The sequence below is a fragment of the Vanacampus margaritifer genome, chromosome 10, assembly GCF_051991255.1.
Source record: "Vanacampus margaritifer isolate UIUO_Vmar chromosome 10, RoL_Vmar_1.0, whole genome shotgun sequence".
Classification (NCBI taxonomy): domain Eukaryota; kingdom Metazoa; phylum Chordata; class Actinopteri; order Syngnathiformes; family Syngnathidae; genus Vanacampus; species Vanacampus margaritifer.
In genome coordinates, this window is record NC_135441.1 from 19,332,023 (window position 1) to 19,354,775 (window position 22,753).

Sequence of the window (22,753 nt, forward strand, 5' to 3'; positions counted from 1 at the left end):
GTTTAAGATGGTGGAACTGCATGAAAAGGATGATTATTATAGTACAGGCCGCCGCTTTTTTTTTTTTTTTAGAATAGTCTTTTACTGACACCTTGTTCGTCATCTGTGTAGCTATGACGTCCTCTAGTGGAGGCGAGGGTGAAATGGACAAAACATAACTGCCCTGGGAGAGACATAAATATGTGGACATACATTTTATTATTGACTATCTGCTGAGCTGAACATTACAGTCTATGTATCAATTTTCATTTTTAACTTACTGTATCCAACTCTGCGTCATTCTTTAAAAATGTCTAAGCTAAGTTTGCAGTTTCATTATTATTCTTGCTGTTGCTGAATGGAGGACGTCCACTTTTTTTTTGTGCCATTCTAGGAAGTCTCATTTTTCTTAGTTGTGTGTGTGTGTATATATTTACAGACACTACATATTGCTACATACAGTACAAATATTAAATTTATAGTAATATGGATGAAATTACATTGAAAGAACAACGCTGATATAGTTGGAGGCAAATTTGAACGCAAATTGAAACAGAAACATCAAATACGATCAATACAAAAAACAATGGCTACAATTGGCTAGTGTACCGATAAATATATCGCTAGCTTGATAAACATATAATCATATTACAACGATTGCATTGACAGACAGGGACATACTTGATAGGAATGTATTAAATATATAATAAAATTACCACCGCTATAGACGCAACAATAAGTAGCCTATTAGCGCTAGCCAGCTAGCTGGCGCGATTGCCATTAGCAAGCTAAATTCAAAGACAATCCATGATTTAAAGTTTCAGTATTTACTTTATTATGAATTATAAACCAGAAACTGAAACTATTAAGATTTGTAAAAATCAAATCAACGTTTCTTTTCACAGTGTTTTGAAAAAGCCACTAAAGGATAAAGGAGCGATTACATGGTTAAATGTTGACATTCAGAGCACAAGGACGTAATGCAACATTTTTAAGGTTCCCGTGGCACTTTACTACGTGGCTTAAAAAAAAAAAAAAACACTTGTACATAAGAGTACCTTATATCACAGTACACCTTTACACAGCAATTGACGAGGTACATTCAAACACACTGGATTTGAATTTCCCGATGAAATACACAATGGCATACAATTAAAGTGAACATATCAAAAAATGAGGAACACTGCACATGAACGATGTCTTTCTGTGCTTCGGGCAGTCCAAACATTGTCATTGGGACATGAAGCGTCAACATTGAGGATGTTTAATTTAAGGCATTATTTGATGGAACCACACTACTAGCATAAAAAAAAAAAATCTATTCAAAAGAGCATTTCTTTTCAAAGGAAAGACTTCTTTGTATTGTTTCACTTTCTACATTTCTGCCCACAATTCACAACTTTGATAGCGATGTTTGACTTCAGTTCCCAATGTATTCAATTTTATTATCAAACATATTGCGCAACAGTATGTGCACCGCCTCGCTGATGCTGGGAGCTTCATTTGACTCTGCTGGGGCCACAAACGTAGAAAACCTTGACAGAACTTGAGAATCCTTGGTGCGTCTCTGAGCTTCCTGGACTCAGCAGTCCACCGTCCATCATGGATACTAGGGGTGGAAAGCTTTGAAAATGTCTCACGATTCCATTCCGATTTTTGGGTGTGTGATTCGATTCACAATCGATTTTCGATTCGGACCGATTTTTTATTCAAAATGATTTGAGTGACAATGATTTTTGCTTCAATCTATAGATGTGCATGGAATCGTAATGATCTACTCCAGTCTGACTCGCTAATGCTAATTAGCGCGCTACTCGCGGCACTTTTGAAAATGGCCGCCTTCTGATATTGATCAAAACTTCTGGATTTTGCTGCTTAACTCATATTCCACTAACGCAATATTAACAATAATATCGTATTTAGACTAGTGGGGCTGCATAGAACATATTGTTGTCAAGAATTTTTGGGGGTTGACTTCCCCTTTAAAACTCATTTGCTGTCATTGACGGCTATAGACGTCAAAAATTCATTTGAACTATTTCTATTTAACTTTTTTTCCCCATTTTTGTTAAGTGTATGAAAACCTAGATTTTTTTTTCTACATTTAGAACAGATGTAAAATTTGTGATTAATTGTGAGTTAACTAGTGAAGCCATGCGATTAATTACGATTAAAAAAAATGTAAATGCTGATGTCCCTAATTTACAGATTTTTTTTTTAAATACTCTTTATTTTTTTAAAGAAAAGATTATTAAGGCATTATTTTATGGAACCATAAAATCGTAAATCGCATGATTTCACTAGTTAACTCACGATTAATCCCAATTTTTATATCTGTTCTAATACAATAAAAAAAAAGTCAAGGTTCTCAAACTTTTGTTAACAAAAGTGGGGAAAAAATGTTTTACTAATAAAAATAGTTAAAATGAATTTTTGACGTCTATAACCGTCAATGGCAGTTAATGAGTTAATAATAATTAAGAAAAAAAAAACCGGTTTTCTTAATGGAGGAGTTTGAATGTCACGACTCTCTAACATACTAAACCAAATAATAAAGAGGGCGAATGGAAGACTGAAACCTGGTGCATAACCCTTTTGAGTCGAACCTGCATTTAGCTACTGTTGGGCTACAAAATGAGGTTGAAAGGCAACTAATACGTATTTACAATGTGGAATATTTTTCACTGTGTAAAGCAGGGGTAAGAAACCTACGATTGGGAGAAAATTTGATCTGGCCCTCCTTTGAAAACACAAATACAACCTTAAAGGTGTTTATAAAAAAACAAATAAAAAAAACATTGAACCTATACATGTTCTTATTGTATATTAGGAAACATTTGTTTGATCGTCACATTCATATTTTTTTCATCAATTTTGTATGGCCCTTTAAGGACTTGGTCCCTGATAGGAAAAGCGTTCCCCATCGCTCTTATAAACGAACAGGACAAGACGAGCGATTTGGAATCGGTTGCTGTTTAGCTCCACTCGCTTGAGGCTCCTTCAGTCCAACTGGCCATTGTGACAGCCTTTCAAATAGAGCTCGTCCTGAGACAAATGTCCGTCAAAGCCGTCCAGGTAGAGGACGCCGCCCCCGCCGCCCCCCAGGAAGGTGCCCACGGCGCGGCCCTGCCGAGCGTGGCCCACTGCGTCGCTGAAAACTTTATTGATCTGCTCCTCGGACGGCATCCACCAATCTGGGTTGGAGGCGCAGTGCATCCGAATGAACTCTGATGAAAAATTGATTTATTTGGTTTAATATGATTTCCAAAAATGTGCAACTTTTGCACATTTATTGTATCGATACCTCTGAGGCAGCTGACTTTGACGGGATTGAGCGGTCGTCTCTCCAGGCCCGGTTCCCTCAACTGGACCGAGCGCTTGCGTTTGCCCAGGCCGCACGAGAACTTGAGCTCGTCGGTGGTGAAGACGAAGCGGATCAGGTAGCGCAGCAGCCGGCGGCCATCTTTCTTGGAGGAGTTAACCGCCTCGTCCCACTGCTTGTTAGTGATGAAGAGGGGGTAGTTCTCCAGCAGCTGCTTGCTTCCCTGAATACGGAGAGGTATTATCTTATCATTGCTTTCAAGTTGAGTAGAAGAAGCATCGCATTTCAGTTATATCTTGCAAAAGGGACAAAGAAATGCCAGGATAATAGCAACATTTCCTGTCAAAAGAGCCATTTTAGGCCAAATAAATAACCACAAATCTGTCTAATGTATTCAGGGCCCAAGAGCCTAATTAGAGCCGTAACAGAACAGAAAAATATGCAACATCAATAAATGTAGAGATTTATTTTCTTCTATCTTTATCTTCCGTTTTAGGATTTGTTTTTGTAAGTTTTCATATTTTGTTTTTCTTAAGATTTTTAGACTTTTCTGCCGTTCTGTCAAATTTCTGACGTTTTTGGCCATTTTTATGGATGTATGGTAATTTTCAGGACATTTTATGGCAATTTTTTACATTTTTTTTTTTAATTTTCTGACATTTTGTAGACATTTTATGGTCATTTTGGGGATTTCTTCTTTTGATACTTTTTGAACATTTTCTTTCCTGCCCTTTTCTTAAATCAATTTCCTGACGTTTTTGGTAATTTTATGGTAATTTTCGGGATTTCTTTTTTTGCGTTTGGATATTTTATAGTTATTTTTGCAACGTTTTCTTTCCTGCATAAAAAAAAATGCTGAAATTTTTGGGGCATTTTGTGTACATTTTATGGTAATTTTTGTGATTTCTTTGTTTTTTGGACATTTTATAGTTATTTTTAGAATGTTTTCTTTTCTGCGTTTTATTTAATATTTTTTTCTGATCTTTGTGGCAATTCCAAAGACATTTTATGGTAATTTTCTGGCATCTTCTGGGACATTTTATGGTCACTCTTTGGACATTTTTAGGTAATTTTGTAAAAAAATAAAAAAATAAAAAAATAAATCCAACATACAACTTTCTTTTTTTTTTTTTCAAGCACACCTTTAGACTCTGACATTTTTAAATATTGAATTATTATTTTTTTAATCTAAATAATTAATTCATTTAATTTTGTCAAGAATAAAACCCACTAAGCATCTTTCTATCCTGCAGTTTTACAAAACTTTGTGTTCTTAGTCAATACAAGGAATCGTATAGAACTTCTTTCTTGACATCTTATCTTATAAAATGGAGTCTGGCCTGAAAATACTCAAATACTCAAATATTCAAAGTGAAATACTAACCGTATGAATAAAATATATTAAGAACATCACCAACCTCAAAGACTGTCTGCTGTTCTTCTTCCTACAAAGACAGAACACGCAATTTCACTTTCGACTCTTAACGTGAAAATACGGAGACTGCAAGTCATTCGAACCTGACCTCAGTGAGCGGCTCCTCTGGTATCGGCGGCACCAGTTGGTTGTGAAACTCAACGACATTCTTGAAGTAGTCGAGAACATTTTGACAGGGAACTGCAGAAGTGACATTCGGTGAGAACACAAACACAAAATGTCGCTGACAATATATTTGGGACGCGCAACTTCCTGTTTTGGATTTAGTTACCAGATTTTCTTTGTTATTGTTGGACGGTAATAAAAACAACAAAAAATGTCCCCGCAATACACACACGATAAGTGTTAATTAAAACTGCCGCTCAAATCTAATCCTACTAAGCTTGAATTGATAGTGATCTTAGTAATAGTCTATGTGATTGTATTCACTTTGTATTTGTATCTCCTTGTATCCATTTTATACTTAATCAGGCTTGGGGAGTAAAAGAATACATGTACCGCCATTTTGTAATCAGATGGCAATTTTTTTTAAACTGTTTTCCATTACAGTTACAGGGGATTATTTATTTTTATTTTGTCTTCATGAGCATACTCTATATTGGAGTAATCCAAAAGTAATCTAGTTACATTACTTTAATATTATGGTACTTGAATTACGTTACTAACTACATTTTTTAGCAGGTAACTTGTAACTGTAATGGATTACATTTTAAAAGTAACCCTCCTAACCCTGTACTTATTAACTCATTCAGTGCCAATGACGGCTTTAGACGTCAAAAATCCATTGAGTTTAATACTTAAGAACTGGTCGAGAGGGTCTTTTGTGAACGCACCCGGGACCGTTTCCAGCTTGTTGCGGAGCTCCTCGTTCTCCTGCTGCAGCGACAGCACTTCCTGCTCCAGCTCCAGGCAGCGAGGACAGCAGCTCTCCTCCTCGTCCTCCTCCTCCGGCAGCGTGGACGAAGGGTGTCCGTACGAGTCGGACGGCGTTGGGGAGCCCCAGCCCACCACGCTACGTCGCGGGGGCGAGACCTCGGAAGCGGGCTCCGCCGAGTGGCACTGCTCCTCGTCCGAACCCACAACCACGCGATGGTGCTGCGGCTGCCCGGAGAGCAGATAGTTGTGAAGCAAGTCCGTGAAGATGCGCAGAACGGCGGAGGTCTGTTGTTGGTTCGAATGGCTTTCCTCTTCTGGTTCGGTGGACGAGGAGGAGGAGCTCTCCTCGGGTTTGGAGCAGTGGCTGGTGCTGGAACCGTTCTCCGTCTTGATGCTGCACGGTAGGGACGGCGAGGGTTCCAGCAGCCGCCCGTTGTTGAGGAGGCTGAGGACTCGACTGCACTCTTTGGCGAAGGCGTCCAAGATCAGTCGGTTCTCTAAACAAATTGGAACCACACAGAAGATTTCACTTCGGTATTTGCTCAAATACTTGCTAAGTTTTGAGACCAACCTTTACTGTCAATTGCCATTTTAGGCCAAATAAAAAAAAAAAAAAGTTTGGAGCCACAAATCATTTTAATATTGTGATGAAGGAAACGGTGTGTTAGTGTTAGTGGAATGTACTGAAGGCCCAAGAGCTCATTAGAGCCGAACCATAACACCAAAATATGCAGCATCCAACTTTGAGATTTAATTTTCTTTTAGGTTATTTCTTTTATACTTTGTTTTTCATAATTTTTTAGATTTTTCTGCCTTTCTGTCAAATGACAGAAATTTTTTGGGCAATTTTATGGACATATAATAATTTTATGCCTCTCCTACTCCTTTTTTCCCCCCAACATTTTGTGGCTATTTATTTATTTTACTGCCTTTTTTGCAATCAATGTTCTGACATTTTTGGGCAATTTTGTGGACCCTATATATTTCGGAGTACTTATTTTATTTTTTGGATATTTTATGGTTACTTTTTGAATATTTTCTTTTCTGCCTTTGGTATTTAATTCATTCATTTTGGGCAATTTCATTGACATTTTATGCGTATTTTTCTGCTTTTCCTCTTTCTCTTTGGACATTTTATGGTAATTTTTGTCATTTTTTATTATTTTTTTATTTTTTTATTGAGTCCCACCCAAAATCTTAATGAATGAAATACATCCCTAACCAACGAGCCCTGCACTGGTGCAAAATAAAAAAAAAATCTGACTCCACTGGCAGAGTGCCTTTCTCTTTTGTTGTTGGTGGTGTGGTTTTCTTTTTTTTTTGTTGACATTTTGTCGCTACTTTTTTGACAATTTCTCTGCCTTTTTTGCTATCAATTTTCTGACATCTTTTGGCAATTTTGTGAACACTTTATGGTAAGTTGGGGAATTTCTTCTTTTATTTTGGGGTATTTTTATGGCTACTTTTTGAATATTTTCTTTAAAGCCTTTTATATTCTATTCATTATTTTTTGGGCAATTTCATGGACATTTTATGGCAAAATTTCTGGTTTTGGATATTTTATGGTAATTTTGGGGGGACATTTTTAGGCAATTTGAAATACTTTTTCATCGACCTTAATTTTTTTAATGAGTCCCACCCAACGAGCACTGACACAAAACAATATAAAAAATGAAATAAAAATCAGACTCCACTGGCATTTGCACCACGGCACAGATAAACCATTTTATAAAATGGAGCCCTTGCAAGGGGCTGCCACTTTAGAGAGTGTCTTTCTTTTTTTTTTATTGGGCCAACAGTTTTACAATGGCATTACAACTAGTCTATTGTAAATATATGTAGACCCCACCCCCCCCCCCCCCCTCCCTCCTTCGAGACATGAGCAGGCGCTTCCTCATGGCATCCTTGACTTGACCCCACCTATGCACAACACCTACAGGTTAGCCTCCCTACGTTTGCTGAGTGGACCCGGGTGCAATGTTGTTTTGTAATTCAAGTTGCTCTTGTGTGAGGCCTGTTTCCTGCCAGCTGCGTGACCTACTTTTAACTGCGTCTGACTATCTTTAACTAACTAGAATTTTAAGCAAGGCTTGTATTGTAACGGGATGAAAAAATTCCTCTGGACATTTTTTTTCGGGTGATTATAGAAATTCTCAATATGGATTAGGATGATATTTCTCTTGTTTAACATTAGGGCTGCAAACACTATTCAGAGAAACATAGGCTTCTAAATCCATATTTTTAGAATCCACTCCGCCTTTGCAAAGATAACAATGCTAATGTTTTGACCGACACTGCCAGAGGTATTCATTTACCAATGTTTATGAGTATGGTTCTAAGACTGATTGCAGAACTGAATAGTGATAATGATCCAGCCTTTTAGTCCAGGCACGTTCCCTTCACACAACACACAATCGCTCAGATGTGTCTATCAGCCTGGCACAGATGTGTCACAGTTATTAATATGCACGGTGTCTGTGTGTAGCAGTGGAGATGTGGCTGATATCATTCCCTCCCTCCCTCCCTCCCGCCTTGCTGCTTCTCTCGCCACTTCTGTGGCACAGCGAGCTGAGTAGCCTCATAAAACGTCATTAAAAGCAACACGCTCGGCCGTGGAGAATTTATGAGGCCCATTTGTTTTAATCACAATACTTGGAGAAGGCCATTTTGATATGCATGCATTCGGCGTTATTGGGTGCTGCTTTTCATCGAGTTTATTTCCTGTCATCAAGGGAACATTAAGCGCATCATCAGTGAAGATGAGTGGCATGTTCGACTTGATGACAACATTCAGGAGATTTGGTTTGGTTTTGACCTCGTAAGACGCACACAAATATGAATGCGACAAATGGATTACACAAGGTTTCAAATAATACAAGATTTAAGCACAGCAAACCACATTGAAAAAGCAGTCATCTTGTTGTCATCAAAGTTAAGAAACACTTTTATAGTCTTGAACCAAATCCACTCATCAATTCATTTTCATGCTAGTTATTAGCCGTTAGCTGCATTACGTTTTACACCAGCAACTCCCTCCGTCATATAAGCAACATTTAGCAACTTTCAGCGATGCTAAAGCTCATATCCCCGAGTGGCGAATGTTTGTGATGCTAACGAAAGTTCATTTGATGTCAACAAACGTTCACATTTCCTTGTGACAAGAAACATTTAGAGAACATTTAGGAAACGTTGCGACCTTGAGCGAAACCTGAAGCTAGCGTGACAAATGTTTGCCGCTAGCCTAGTGTTAGCTAAAGACAAATGTTGACTATCAGCAACTATGTGGGATAGAATTGCAAGGGTTAGCAACTATTTGCCACTGTTTAGGAAATATTGGGACTATTTTCTAATCTATGGTCGGAATGAAATCTTTCAGTTTTCTACTGTTCAATTTAAAACGTGGTCATTTTTATGCCTACACAAACTGCAACCACTTGTTTGAGCTGCATCAACATATCCCCTTCAAACCTCTGGTAGCTGAAAAATATCCCACCAGGTCAATTCGGGGCTTTTACACACTGTGACAACGAAGCGCTTTGTTGGACTGCATGATGTCCACATACTCGCAGCCAACAACGAGGCGCTCTAAAGTGGCCAAGACAGCGGACAATCCGAAGGTAAGATGCATTTTGGGGGTTTTAGCATGGCTAGCTAGCTAATTGCATGTCACAAGTGTGCTGGATACACATTGATGCGAATGAAGTAATGATCTAGTGATCAAGAAAAACTCGTGACAGATTCCAAATAATGTTGTCAAATGAGAACAAATTGGCACACAAATCGACTGCGCCAACGACACGTTGTATGCAGCTTTGGTATTACGCCAAATGTTCCAACAAAGATGCAAAGCAACAATAAGGCAACGGCGATCTGCCAAATGTGGTAAAAAGATTAAAACGTGATTAGAGGATGAGATGTTTAATTTCAAGGCAGCAAGGATTAGGTTCGTTGCTTTCATCTCAGGGTTGGTCTGCCTTGGACGCACCCTCCCATCCATCCCTGGCACGGGCACAGAGACCCCCCCCCCCCCCCCCTTGAACCCACCCCTGTGAACAATGTATTTAAACAGGAGTATGTGAAAGCTGCACACACACACACAACGCATGTGCACACAATTCAATCCAGTGTTATTTTGCACAGTGGTGATCCAATCATGGCTGCTCTCATTACAAGTCAACATCAATCACAGCTAACCAGAAGAAATGAAACAAAACATGATGCTAGAGGGGAGCAAATATGTTGCTCGTTTCATTCATTGTAGTTAGTGAGTAGCTGTGCTTAGAAGGGAGTCTTAATTGAATATATAATATTCTAAAAGGTCATTAACACGCTTAACATTCTGAACTTAAAGTTACCAACGCACCTGAAGTGATCTCAAACGTACAGTCTGGAGATTCCTGCTTCAGTCGTCCAGCGGTGAGTGTGGACTCTGCTATGCCGACGATGGCGCGCCGCTGCCGGCTACCGAGAGCGACGCCGCCCGCCGCCTCCGCGGAGGTGGATGTCGGGACCCCGCAGCTGGGCCTGCCCTCGCCGGGGAACCGCTGGCGGCGGTTGGGCTGATACTGCGTCTGGAAGGGGAAATGCGGGCCGGGTTGGAACGTCAACTGTCGAGCGTCCGTGAACAGGGAAGGCTCGACGGAGGCGGAGTGGTCGATGCGCGACTTGTAGTGGAGGTTCCTGGCGGGGCGAGCGCGTCGCTTGGCGGCGGAGGGGCCTTCGTCGGCGGCTTGCATGTCGTCCTCCATCCCTGCCTTCCAGCCAGGTGGGTTCAGGTAAGGAGCGGAGCGGGGGGGTAGCTCGTTCGTCACTACGTATGCCAGGCAGGCTCGGTTAACGGAGGATAGAAGGAGGGTGGGTTGTAATCGCTGGAATATTTACTGACATGCAGCTTCTCCAATCCCCAGGCGGGAGGTCGATTTCGAGACTGGTCCGGAAGGGAAGGAGGGTGGGAGGTGGGGGTCTGGTGGCTGGGGGGGGGGAGACAGGCGGGACTTGCTTTCTTTGTAGTCCGTAACTCCACATCCAAGCAGATGAAGTTAACATTAACCAACAATCTATTGTTTTCTGAATTATGGACACTGTTTTGTCTTTTTACATTGTGCACATGACAAAATGAATCCGAAAATATTTTTAAGACTACAGTGTTTAACTGGATAGTTGTGAGGGAAAGTTAGGAAGCACCGCGAGGGGGCGCCATATTCAAAGTTTAGACGTATAAATCCAGCTGTTATTGAAAATGGAACGTCACATCAAGACACGCCAACTCAATCTATTACGTCAATATCACAGCGAGTATAATGAGAAAGAAGTCAGGTCTTAAAGCTCAAAATTCGACCAAGCGTGTTCATTCAATATAATTAGAAACTACAACAAAACATATTGTAAAATGAAAACCTGCCCCACAGTTGTATTCAAACTATTACAGTATATTAGAAAGGGCAAAGACTAATAATAATGATAATAATGAAGATAATAACAACGAAGCCATTGTGTTGTAGTTGCTGCAGTGTGAGTGTAAAACAAAGTTGCTGAGTATTTATTTTGTCAAATATATTCCTAACCAAAGATGCAATGATTGCTATCTTGAATCTAGCTAATTAGCTATAAGGGCTTACTTTTTTTTCTTTTTCTTTTCTCCAGGAACGCGAGCGTCTGGGTTGCTAATAACGTGGATTCGGAAATGACGTCACATCAAAGCAACAAAATTTGGAGCCAGGCCGGGTGCTTGTTTGAAAATGGCGTCGAATAGTGGGACACTTGTTTTTCAACCCTTAGACTTTACCTAATGGCGTCATTATATCACACACTCAATCTTAAATCAATATTTTTGCAAGTATATTCAGAAATAAGTCTACTGAAGAGAGCAGTGAGTAAGCCAGGGATGGTGCGAAGGCGAGGCTAGGGGGGCTCATTCTCCCCTCATGTATTGGTCAAACCCCCCCTTTAGCATCAGGGGAGAGAAAAATCCTGGAGTCATGCCTAAATCCGGCCATTTCAAAGCCACGAAAACTGTGTTTCCACATTAGAAACTCTACAACCAAACAATAACCATTTTAAATGCGACACTCGCATGCTGAATCAGCTATTCACACTTTTTTTTTTTAAATATTATAATTTATAAATAATATATATTGATTATCTTTCACAATGGTAATTTGATGGCTGTTTGGAAGGAACTGCAATATGAGGAAAACCGGTTGCTGTAGAAAAACAAAAACAAAAAAACACATACACAAAACAAAACACTGTAAAATCGGAAGTGTAAATTTAACTCCCATAGTGTTAAATTTAACACTTTCCCTGAGTTTATATAGTTCTCACCAGTTCCAAGTTAATTTTACACTTCCCAAAGAGTAAAAATGGAACTCATTGGTAGAGTGAAATCACAACACCCATAGTGTTATTATTTGACACATAAAAGGGAAATCTTTTTTTCTTTAAAGTGTTATCTACTTTCACCTGTAAGTGTTATTTTTTAACACTTAAAAGTGTTATTTGCTCACGACTTGAGCAAATGAGAAGAGAGCCCGGATGTATAAGGTAACTCAGCCTGGAGTCAATGAGTTTGACTCGCTGAAATAACACCACCCGTAGAGCTTTTTCTTCGCTTTTAGTGTTCAAATAACACTCAAATCAACACCCAGTAACTCAAAAATAATTAACACTAGATTTTTAACTCAATTTAACACTACAGAATTTGCTGTGTAGCCATAAAACTTTATATCACTCTCCCCACCTCTCCCATTAAAAAAAAGAAAAAAGAGCTACTCCACTATATTGCGCGTCTGAGGGCGTCACTCCGTGCGCGTGATGGGTAATGACGTCACGCCCGGCCAACAAAACGTGGAGCCCGGGAGGACGCAGGGGTCCGACTCGAGTCAAGCTCAGTCGGCAGCGGAGCTCCGCCAGAGAAAGAGGGATGAAGCAAGCGGAGACGACTGACATCGCCGAGACGTTCCCCAAAGCGACGCCCCTTTGTTCATCCGCTCGGTTACACGCAGGACTCGCTGCTTTGGATGGAAACAAGATGACTTGATGACAAGTTTGACGGAGTTTCCAAGACCACCATCATCAGCCTCCTCGCCGGGATGGTGCGCCTGCTGAGCTGCCTCTTGCTCGGTTACCTCACGTGGAATCTGCGGATCTCGGACGCGCAGGGGGAATACTGCCACGGCTGGCTGGACGCCAACGGCAACTACCACGACGGATTCCAGTGTCCGGAGGACTTCGACACGGCCGACGCCACCGTGTGCTGCGGCTCGTGCGCGTTGCGTTACTGTTGCGCTGCCGCGGACGCGCGCTTGGAGCAGGACGGATGCACCAACGACCGGCCGGCGGCCGACAACACGGAGTATGCTGCGCGTACGTATCAGTGCACCAGCACGTGTGCGACAGTTTGTGACAACATGCAAATGGATCGGTTAAGGCAGTGGTTAGCCGGCCCGCCGGACATTTTAGGACCAAAATAATAGTCGACATCACGGTGTAGTAAAGTGCAATTTTCAAGCCACAAGGGCTGCAATTTTTTATATATATATATAAAAAAAAGTCTAGATAAGTTCAGTGGAAAAATATATAGCCTATATCATGATTAGATTAATTTCTAAATCTTTCAGCCCAAACTAGGGCAGCTCGATTCTGGTCAAAATGATGATCACGATAATCATTAATCAATATTGTCATCACGATTATTAGCATGGTAGTGCACTACTTTTGAACAAATAATTAATAATAAATAAAAGTACACACTTTTTTTGTGCAAACTGCAACTTTTAAATCAATGGAGGATTGTAACCATTAATTTTCCAATTTTCCAAGGGCGAACCGAAAAAAAAGGCTGGCATCTCGTGTGTTATGTAGGTAGTTTAATGAAGCCTTAAGCTTGCAATCGCCCCCTAGTGGCTGGCTGAGATGTTGCAGGGCTGCGCTTTAAATGTAGATTTACAGAACTACTCTTTCTGTGTTCAATGTCATGTAGTCACAAAAGGCTTGATGTTGTGTTTCTGTTCTGTTTTATTCCAGGAAAACTAACTACAAACTAAGCTAAAAATACATTAAAATGTGACTAAATGAGGGAATTATTCTGGAATATAAGGCTCCATTTGATGCGATTGGTCCTCTTAAAAAAAGAGGATGTCACAACAGTTACAATAAAAAAAAAATTATGCTGGAAATACACATGACTTTAATTCCTCTTTTAGGTGACATGTCTTGTTTGTATATTTAAGAATAATTTGACTCTTTACGTTTTCCAAACAAGTTGGCCTTGTGGTTTTCTGCCTAAATGGAATCAATTAGCTGATAAACAACCTACAAAATAGTCATTTGGAACTATTTGCTGTCACATCAACATCAAATATACACGTCACTCACTTTTAGGTGACATTTTAATGTATATTTTTGAGTAATTGCAGAGGTTTTAATGTTTCCAAAAACAACTTTTTTTTTTTTCAACAGCACAACAAACAGGATGACTAAAATTACATAACGGAGATTGAGTCCACGACCTCAGCTCCAATTTTAGGTGATTTATATTTAGAGTTGTTATATTTACAGCTCAACATTGCCTACAAGGTTTTCATCTTAAATTGACGCTACAACTCACAAAAATAGCAACTTTTGAAAAACATCTTGTCCAATTGTTGTGAAATGTTCCCATTTATGAGGACGAGCCAATTACATCAAGATGTTCCTTATTTGAGAATACGTTTGCCTCTTGTTGCTGGCATTCTAATGTACGTTTAACAGTTTCCAACATAAGTTATTGATTTTCAGGCTAAAAAGGCACAAAAGCCGTACATTCGGCAATATGGAGTTTGCGTTAAATCTGATATATTTTGCTTTTTAGTTGTCAGGTGAAATCATAAAATAGGTGATGGGCAACACAAAATGACATCGCGTCATTGATGCCTTCAGCTGTTTCTTATTCAATAAAGTGCTCTTTTAGCTCTTTTCACATATTTAATATTTTCTCAAAAATATGGTAATAAATCGTATTTTAGTGTTTACATTTGCCTGATATAGCAACTCCACATGAATTAAACTGTGGCTTATTACATGCTACATTTTCCTCCTTTTTATGTTGAAAACACGTTATTAGTCAAATTCAAGCTTTAACGGTGTTTGTTTTTAAGGCTGAGTTGTGACGCTAATATAAAAGCTGCATTAAAACTTTCGACGAGATGACATAAGAGAGCGTTGAAGTCACTCTTCTGGCCCTCTTGAAACATTTCAAAGTGTTACATGAAGTCATTGTGGCTTGTGAAACGTTAACAGTGGTCCTCTTGAGAGCTTTATCCGTTTCAAATTTCCCAAACGGATCACGCGGCCACGGGCAAGCGGGCGTGTGGAATGGCCTCAACGTGAGCTCATACAATTTCCTTCTTTTTTTTTCTTTTTTTAATTCCTTGACAAAATAAATAAACACTCTTGTGATTTCCTCCCAACGAGTGCACACACTCAGTTAAGTGTAACTTGAACTGTTTGTGTTGTTCGAGCATGTCGACCTGTGGAGAAAGAGATGAGACATGATAATTGAACATGTGCTGTAATGTGCGTCTGCATTCACTAGGGGGCAAAAATAAGTTTAAAGAGATTAGGAAAACTACTAAATAGGAATACTGGAAAAACAATGAGATTGAATGTTATACTGCTTTACAGCTAATAATTGTAGTTCTTCACACTTAAATGTTTAAGTCTTTAAGTCAGCTCTTTTGATGTATGTGATAATTTCATGTTAGCTTAGCGGTTAGCATGGCTTCTCCAACTTCTCATGTTTTTTTTGCTTGATGCGTCACATTCTTAGCTCCTCAATCTCCTTTAGTGTAACAATACTTGTCAGAAGTGCCGTGAAGGTGAGGTTCAGTGACATATAGAAGCAGCTCCATAAGCGTTTAGCCCAGCTAGCTATCTAGCCGCAGCTGTTAGCTAGCTAGCTGTTGTGGCGTGTGATAGCTTAGCGCTAGGCATTTCCACGGTAGTTCCAGAGGTAGGGAAACTGTTTCAAGTGAACTTTTTTTTTTTAAACCAGCTCTAGTTCCATGGTCTGACATGACACGACGGCAATATCACAAACGTTTTAAGATTAGTGTACGTTCAGAGCCTGAATATGATTTTAGGATTTTCGATTACACACATTCAAACTAGGCCACAAAACGATGTCTTCAAAATGTCTGACGTGGCATGAACTCATTTCCTCATCTTCGTTCCCAGAGCCCGTCTACATGCCCTTCCTCTTGGTGGGCAGCATGTTCGTGGCCTTCGTGGTGGTGGGCTCCCTGGTGGCCGTCTACTGCTGCACCTGCCTGCGGCCCAAGCAGCCCGCCCAGCAGCCCATCCGCTTCTCCCTGCGCAGCTGCCAGGGCGAGACCATCCCCATGATCCTCACGGCGGCGGCGCCCAGCCTCCGCGCCCCGTCGAGGCAGTCCAGCACAGCCACCACCAGCTCCAGCTCGGCGGGGGGCGGCAGCTCCATGCGGAGGTTCTCCATCGGGGGGCAACAGCAGCACGGTTGCCTGGTGTCGGCCGCCGTCTCCAGCCCGGCCTCCACTCCGACTCAATCGCATCAGACTTTGGCCCCGCCTTTGCCGCCGCCGTACACGTCCCCTCCGGCGTCGGGGGGTCTCCAGCATGCCCACGTGCAGCTGCCCCTCCAGCAGCCCTCGCAGGGCCCCGCCTTCCTTCTACCCCAGCAGTACTTCTTCCCCCTGCAGACTGATGCGTTCGCTTCGGCTAAGGGATTCGCCGATTTTGGACAGAGTTGACGAGTGCTGCTTTCAGACTGGATCTCTTTGGCGGGGCTTCAGCCTACCAGGATGAGCCACCTATGCACTTTTTGTATTTTATAATGTACATAGAGACCTTGACTGTTTTGTACGGGCTGTTGTTTTAACAATAAATAATCCTGGCAATTAGGTAGATGTGATGCTTGAGAAAAGGTTCTGAACCAGCATATTTACATTTTTTGACAATCTTGAAGAAGGTCACTTCGCTTACAGATCTTTTAATGCAGTGGTTCTCATTCTGTGGTCCCTGAGAGCTCTGCTATTTTGTTTTTAAAAAAAGGGCATAGTTACTCCTGTGACAAATAAATCTAAAATCTCTAGAGGAGAAAAGTCACAGGCTCAGTCTCTCTCACTTCCTGTCTACAGAGGTGACAAATCCAGGTCCAGAAAGTAAAAATCCTGCCACAGTTTAGCCATTGGTGCTAGCTAGCTAGCTCCCTAGCAGCACCACGGGAGCTGGCTCTAGCTAGCTAGCTAGCTAGCACCTGGGGCTAAAGCCAAACCGTGGCGGGGTTTTTACTTTTTGGACCTGGATTTGCTACCTCTGCCTGTCTCATAAAGTCCTGATAGCGCCATCTTGGTGCCAAAGAACTATGTTGAAGTAAGAGCAGGAGCTTCCTTTAGGCCATAGCTATGTCTAATAGAAAAGTAGTGCTTTGCTACCATTTGTTTGATCATTATTTGCATATTATTACATTTTTCTCCTCAAAAACAGCAAGGAAATCTTTCTTCCCTTTAATATTACGACTTCATCAACTCTTTTTAACCTCAACTTAACGTGACCCTGGACCCCAAAAGTTTGAGAACCCCTGTTTTTAAAAGACCTGAATGGATCTGTCATCCACGCAAGAAAGCAGAGCGTTGAAGGCGCCCTACCTGTGTGACTTCACAGCAGGAATGCGGCTCTCAGATTCGTCATTGTCAGTGTTCAACGAGCGTGGCACGGCCCGCGGCGTCAAAGCGGCATAGCTCCTCGAGTGGAAGGGGCTAAGGTTGCGTCGACAGGTAGCGACTGGATCTGGAAAGAAAAAGACTCGCGTGCTGGTTTTATCTGAATGTGGAAGAGTCGGCAATCAGGGTCGTCTTCCTTCGGCACGTCGACGACTTCCATCGTGAGCATTTGTCACATTCCGCTTGTCAGGTCTTGTTTATTCTTGTCATTTTGCTCTTTTGTATGGTGTTGTGCTTTTATTGCAAAATACATGTTTCTCATGACCCTTTTTTTAAACCCGTTGACTCGTCTTTTGGTGGGAGGGGTTAACCTGCAGGAAAAAGTATTACGAGGCATTACACCTCCAGGAAATTCAAATCTTGTTCCCTATTGTAACGGCGTGTGCTCTTCTGGAAAAAAATTCTGCCCAATTTCTATTCTAGTTTGTTTTGAAGGTGTTTGTGTTTGGGCCGGATCAAGTATTCCACAAAAAAAGGGGTTCAAATACAATTAAGTGAATAGGGACCGGCACCTGCAAATACAGTAGGAAAAATCTACGTAAGCAACTGAAATGCACGGGGTGGCGGGGTGGATTTTTTTTGTTTATGTTTTATAAATGCCCAAAACTCTTAAAAAAAAAACAAAACAAAACCACTGATAAACATTAGATATACATTTTCCACACAAAAAAAAAATAAAGAAATAAAAGGGAAAATTGGGGTGGGAAATCCTGAAAAAAAATATTAAACAGAAATTTGAATAAAAAAAATAAACACATGAATATACAAATCAACGATGGGTATGTCGAGGCTGACTGTATTAACAAAAAAAAACCATTATTTTTTAAGAGTTCAGAATATTGACCCACATTAGCAATAACGAATGGCTGACCTATAAAGCATTTTAGTCATCACAGAGAGGACAAAATAATGCAAAAGTGTCATTAGAGTGAAAAACAAAGCAAACATTTCTACTCATTTACTAAAACATAAAATATAAGTGGACTTTGAAACAGCATATCCATGTTTATCAGTGTAACGTAAATATTCGGGGGCCGTCCCCAAGCACTGCAGGGTCCGTAAACACCGTCCGCCTTTTCCTGTTTAGTCCTGAATATCCTGCCTGTCACCGCAGTGCACTTACGTAATAGCCAAAAAAAAAAAAAAACAACAACTCCAAAACAAAAGCAGAAGAGTTGGGGCAGTTGTTCCTCCATGAATGTAAAGTTTATTTCAGTCGTCCTCCGCGGACCGTAAAAGACAACATTTATACATTTGCAGTCCCGACATGCACAACAATCATGAAATCCCAAATGACGAGAAAAAAAAGTTAAATCAAGTTTTTTTTTCATTTTGTAAAGTGAAGTGGTACAGGTTTGTGTTATCCACTCATGCAGCGAACAACTTAGATAAAAATAATAATAATAATAATAAAAACGGTGACAACAACGTCCACATTCAGAGTACATTTGACAACTTCAAAGCTATTCAAGCTTTTCCGGTGAAGCGAGTCACAAACATCGTTAAACCCAAAACGGGACAGTAACCACGACAGAAAGAAAAAAAAAAGTTACCGTACATCGAGAGTGCGTTGTGCGACATCTCCCGTCGAAACGTCAAAAAGTCGACAGACAATCCCAACACGCACACGGGCCATGCATCAGCACACAAGAGGACATCGGAGCTAAAGCTGAGCTCGTGCACGTGGACGACGTATGGGCTAGCATCAACGCGCGCACACACATTGATATATGGACAAACAAACATTCGTACTTAAGAAACACACCGGGAGTAAAGAACTCGCAATCTTACAAAGAAACATTAGGGCCACGCTGAAAAGAAACAGTACCAAAATAAAATCCTCATTTTAAGGGAATCACGTCAAAAATTTTACTGGATGGGAATCACGATTTTGATAAAAATGTTTCGACTGTCCGAATATTTAGAAGAGAAAAGTTATATTGCAATTTTTTTGCCATTAAACAAGCAGATTCTTGCTTATTTAGGAGGAAAAAAACCTTTTTATAATTTATAGAAAAAAAATCTAATTTTGCTAATATCATTACAACAATGAAATGGTTATTTTGGGGGGAAAAAAAAAAAAAAGGTAATTCGGCAAGTATCATTACAAGAAAATGGTAATTTTTACAAGAAAGAATTTGGGGAATTTTGGAATTCTTTCATTTTTTTGTACAAGAATATAGTTATTTTGAGAGAGCCCCACACCCCCCAATTTTTAAATTAAATTAAATAATATATATAATAATAATTTGACAAGTATCATTATAACAATGAAATGGTCATTTTTACAATAAATAATTTGGGAAAATTTAGGAATTCTCTTTTTTTGGGGGGGTTTGAAAATATGTTTTTTTGGGAGAGAAAAAACTTTGCTAAAATTTAGAACAACAAAAAAAATTGTAATTTGTCAAGTATCAACAAGGAAATGGTCATTTTTACCATAAAGAATTTGGAGAATTTTGGAATTCTCTCATTAATACTCTTTTATTCTTGTGACTATTTTCACACCATGTTTTACGACTTTATTCCCGTGATTACCACAACCGCATTCTGGAAAAATTTCGACTTTCGTTTCACAACATTCATCACTTTTTCATGCAATATCCCGACTTTACTTTCTCGCAACATTAAAAATGTTTTCCTGTGACATCCTTATTCTGTACAGTTACAAATAAGTCTTGTTGTAATATTAATATTTTTATAAAGAAAACTTTATTATGTAACGTTACAACTTTTTTTTTCCTCCTCAAAAGCAATAGCACTTTGGGAACAAAGCATCTTTTTTTCTCTCTCTCTAGAAAAATACACCCACATTACAATTTAAAAAAAAAAAAATTCCAACGAAAATATAGCTCTACTGAAACATGCCGACTTGCTCTTTGTAACTGCACGTTTCTTTTCAGTGCCGCTCTAATATTCCTTCGTGGAAGACAGACATGCAGTGCACACAAAGGTTTTAACACAGTAGGTAACACATACACTCACACGCATCGCACACCACATGCACATGCAGGCATCAACCCAACACACACGCACACCCACAGTCAGAAGTCATATCTCCCATAGGGAGAAGAAAGCCATCGCACAGACATGAAGTATTAAGTCCAATTATAAATAAATCAAGCAGTAACAATATTAAGGTTACAGAACGAGACGTTTAAGAAAGCTCAGTGTCCTCATTCGCTCCGTCCCCGGCGGTGGACAAAAGTTGCAGACGATCGGTTTTACAAAGCCAGTCAATGCAAAATGTGTACATCTCCAAATATAAAAATACAAATCCACAAAAGAATAACTATAGAGACAAGGTTGTTTTGATACTGGCGTGGAGTTTTCCTGGGTAATATTTCTCTCTCTTTGAAGCTAATGGCACTTATGTCGGAAGGGTTCAAATCTCCGTTGTCAGGGAAACACTATCACCACTGTCAGGAATATCTAGAGATATATATATTTGTTTTTTGTTTTTTTTCTGCGTACGTGTGCCTCGACAGTTATCTGTGACGCGAGCTGGTTCCTCCGGGATGGAAACGTAGGCACCTTTGTGATTGTGACGTGTGGAATGCTCTCGTCCATCAGGGGGGTTGGAGTCAAAAAATGTGGAAACCCGACTAGGCCACAAACCAAAAGCAGGCACAGTGTCTACATTACGTGAAGAACGAAAAAGGATTTGTCTTGTGAAGGCATGATGCAAATGTAAGGCTTTTACACACGACACGTTATCTTTAGTGCATTTAAAAAGTAAATAAATAAAGGAAATTCAAAGGAAAGTGGTGCTCACGGCGTGTTTTCCGAATTCACGAGTACTTGGAAGATTGTATTTACGACTGCTCTTTGGCAATCTGACGCCACTTCAAATCTTGGCTCCAAGGATTGTTCAATTTCACGTTTAACAGTTTTAAATGGCCGCAATGATTTTAGTCATTTTGGTTTCGCGCTAACAACCATTTGTTTCCCCCGTTAACTGAAGAAAAAAGGAAACGCTTCGCTCAGTTTTGCGGGGAAAAAAAGCACCGTGCTCGATAATAGAACACAATTCATCTGTTCCCTTTCGCAAAAGAATACGTGATCCCATTCTCGTCTGTCTGCGGTCATGTCAAGAGTCCCGAAAATTCCAAGAAAGAAGAAAGCGGGAAGAGCTCTTGCGGCTTGGGAATGGCCGTCGCTCACCACTCTCTGCTCCTCTGCTTGGTGGTGTCGTACGCTCGGATCACCTCCGACTGTGACACCACTCCGTTCTCGTCTTGGGAAAAGGCGTAGCCGTCTGTCCAATGGAATAAAATGGATTCAACAAAAATGACTTCAAATGGCAAAATAAACAAGTATGAAGGCTTTTGTTCTTGTGCCAAAATGAAATGAATAAAAAAGTCGATGAAAAAAAATTTTTTTAATCCATTTTCTATACATTTCTTATAGACAAGAGGTAGTAAGTCTTTATTGATCTTAATTTACGTAAAATATATATTTTTCAAATTGCAGGAGCAAGCTGGAGTATCCAATGAAAACTCGACTTTTTTATGTATTCAATTTTGACACACGATAAAAGTAACTCCATAACCAAGAAGCCTTCAAATAAGTTTCATGAGAAGATGACACTCTCTGCTACTATGCTAAGCTATTAGCCATTAGCTCTCGGCCAACCTCAAGTTATCAAGATAAAAATGAGTACAATACCACAATAGGTTATTAAATACACCCACTAACAATGTTAAGAGTTCACTCACAAACAAACAATTGGAGTGTTTGATTTTTAATTTTAGGGCATTTTGTGTGGACTTTGAGCAGAGCCAAGCTAATGCTAAGCCAACTTAAATTTAGCATTCGCACGTCACATCTGAATTGAGTGCTTCTCCTTATGAAATTCACAGTGATAAACAATGATTATACACCTTAACAGTGTTTTAAAGGCATTTAAAAAACAACAACAACAACAACAGTAGTCTAAGCGTTACCTAAGCTAATGCTTCATACAGTCTCACCTTCACAAGTCAAAAGAGCCGCTCAGTACCTGCGGGCCAACTCAAAGGAGCGCGCTGTGGTGAGTGCATCGTGGGGGGAGGATAACAACGCAACATTTCGTCATTTCACAAATTACGGCGCTCTTGTTAATTGAGGACACAGCAGGCACACGAGAGAGAAGGAAAAATCTGCCTGAGAAAAAAGGAGGGAGGAGGAACGACTATTGGTCTATTGAGGAGCTATGAAGGTAGAGGACGGAGGCTTTAAAAGGTGAGGTTTGAGTAACTAAAACAATCACAAAACAAGTGTCTCATCCCCACCTATGAGACAAACAGAAACAAAATCAGCAAACAAAGGAGACAACACAACAAACACACAAAGAAAATCAAACCCACGCTTGCCAACGTGCAGAGATGGCAAATCCAGGTCCAGCAAGTAAAAACATTGCCA

The 22,753-nt window shown here is 40.2% G+C and overlaps 3 protein-coding genes across 6 annotated transcripts in view; 1 reads left to right on the forward strand and 2 right to left on the reverse strand.

Moving 5' to 3' along the window:
* Positions 1–790: 790 nt before the first annotated feature.
* Positions 791–10,531, reverse strand: bend4 (BEN domain containing 4). The gene is made up of 6 exons (XM_077578990.1): positions 9,976–10,531; positions 5,570–6,109; positions 4,825–4,916; positions 4,720–4,746; positions 3,284–3,524; positions 791–3,206 (listed from the first exon to the last, which is right to left on the reverse strand). Exons 1-6 carry the CDS (start codon positions 10,358–10,360, stop codon positions 2,980–2,982), a joined length of 1,512 nt encoding a protein of 503 aa, XP_077435116.1. The 5' UTR covers positions 10,361–10,531; the 3' UTR covers positions 791–2,979.
* Positions 10,532–12,390: 1,859 nt separating this feature from the next.
* On the forward strand, positions 12,391–16,528 carry shisa3 (shisa family member 3). Its single transcript, XM_077578080.1, has 2 exons — positions 12,391–12,977; positions 15,828–16,528. Exons 1-2 carry the CDS (start codon positions 12,704–12,706, stop codon positions 16,376–16,378), a joined length of 825 nt encoding a protein of 274 aa, XP_077434206.1. The 5' UTR covers positions 12,391–12,703; the 3' UTR covers positions 16,379–16,528.
* Positions 16,529–18,534: 2,006 nt separating this feature from the next.
* Positions 18,535–22,753, reverse strand: part of atp8a1 (ATPase phospholipid transporting 8A1) — a 93,630-nt gene continuing 89,411 nt past the window's right edge. For 2 of the 4 annotated variants that reach the window (XM_077577319.1, XM_077577318.1), the window contains one exon: positions 18,535–21,608. In XM_077577319.1, coding sequence (XP_077433445.1) covers positions 21,511–21,608 — 98 coding nt within the window. In that variant the 3' untranslated portion in view covers positions 18,535–21,510. Of the gene's footprint in view, positions 21,609–22,323; positions 22,624–22,753 lie in introns of all 4 variants that reach the window. The other 2 variants (XM_077577320.1, XR_013295482.1) reach the window with 2 other exon arrangements.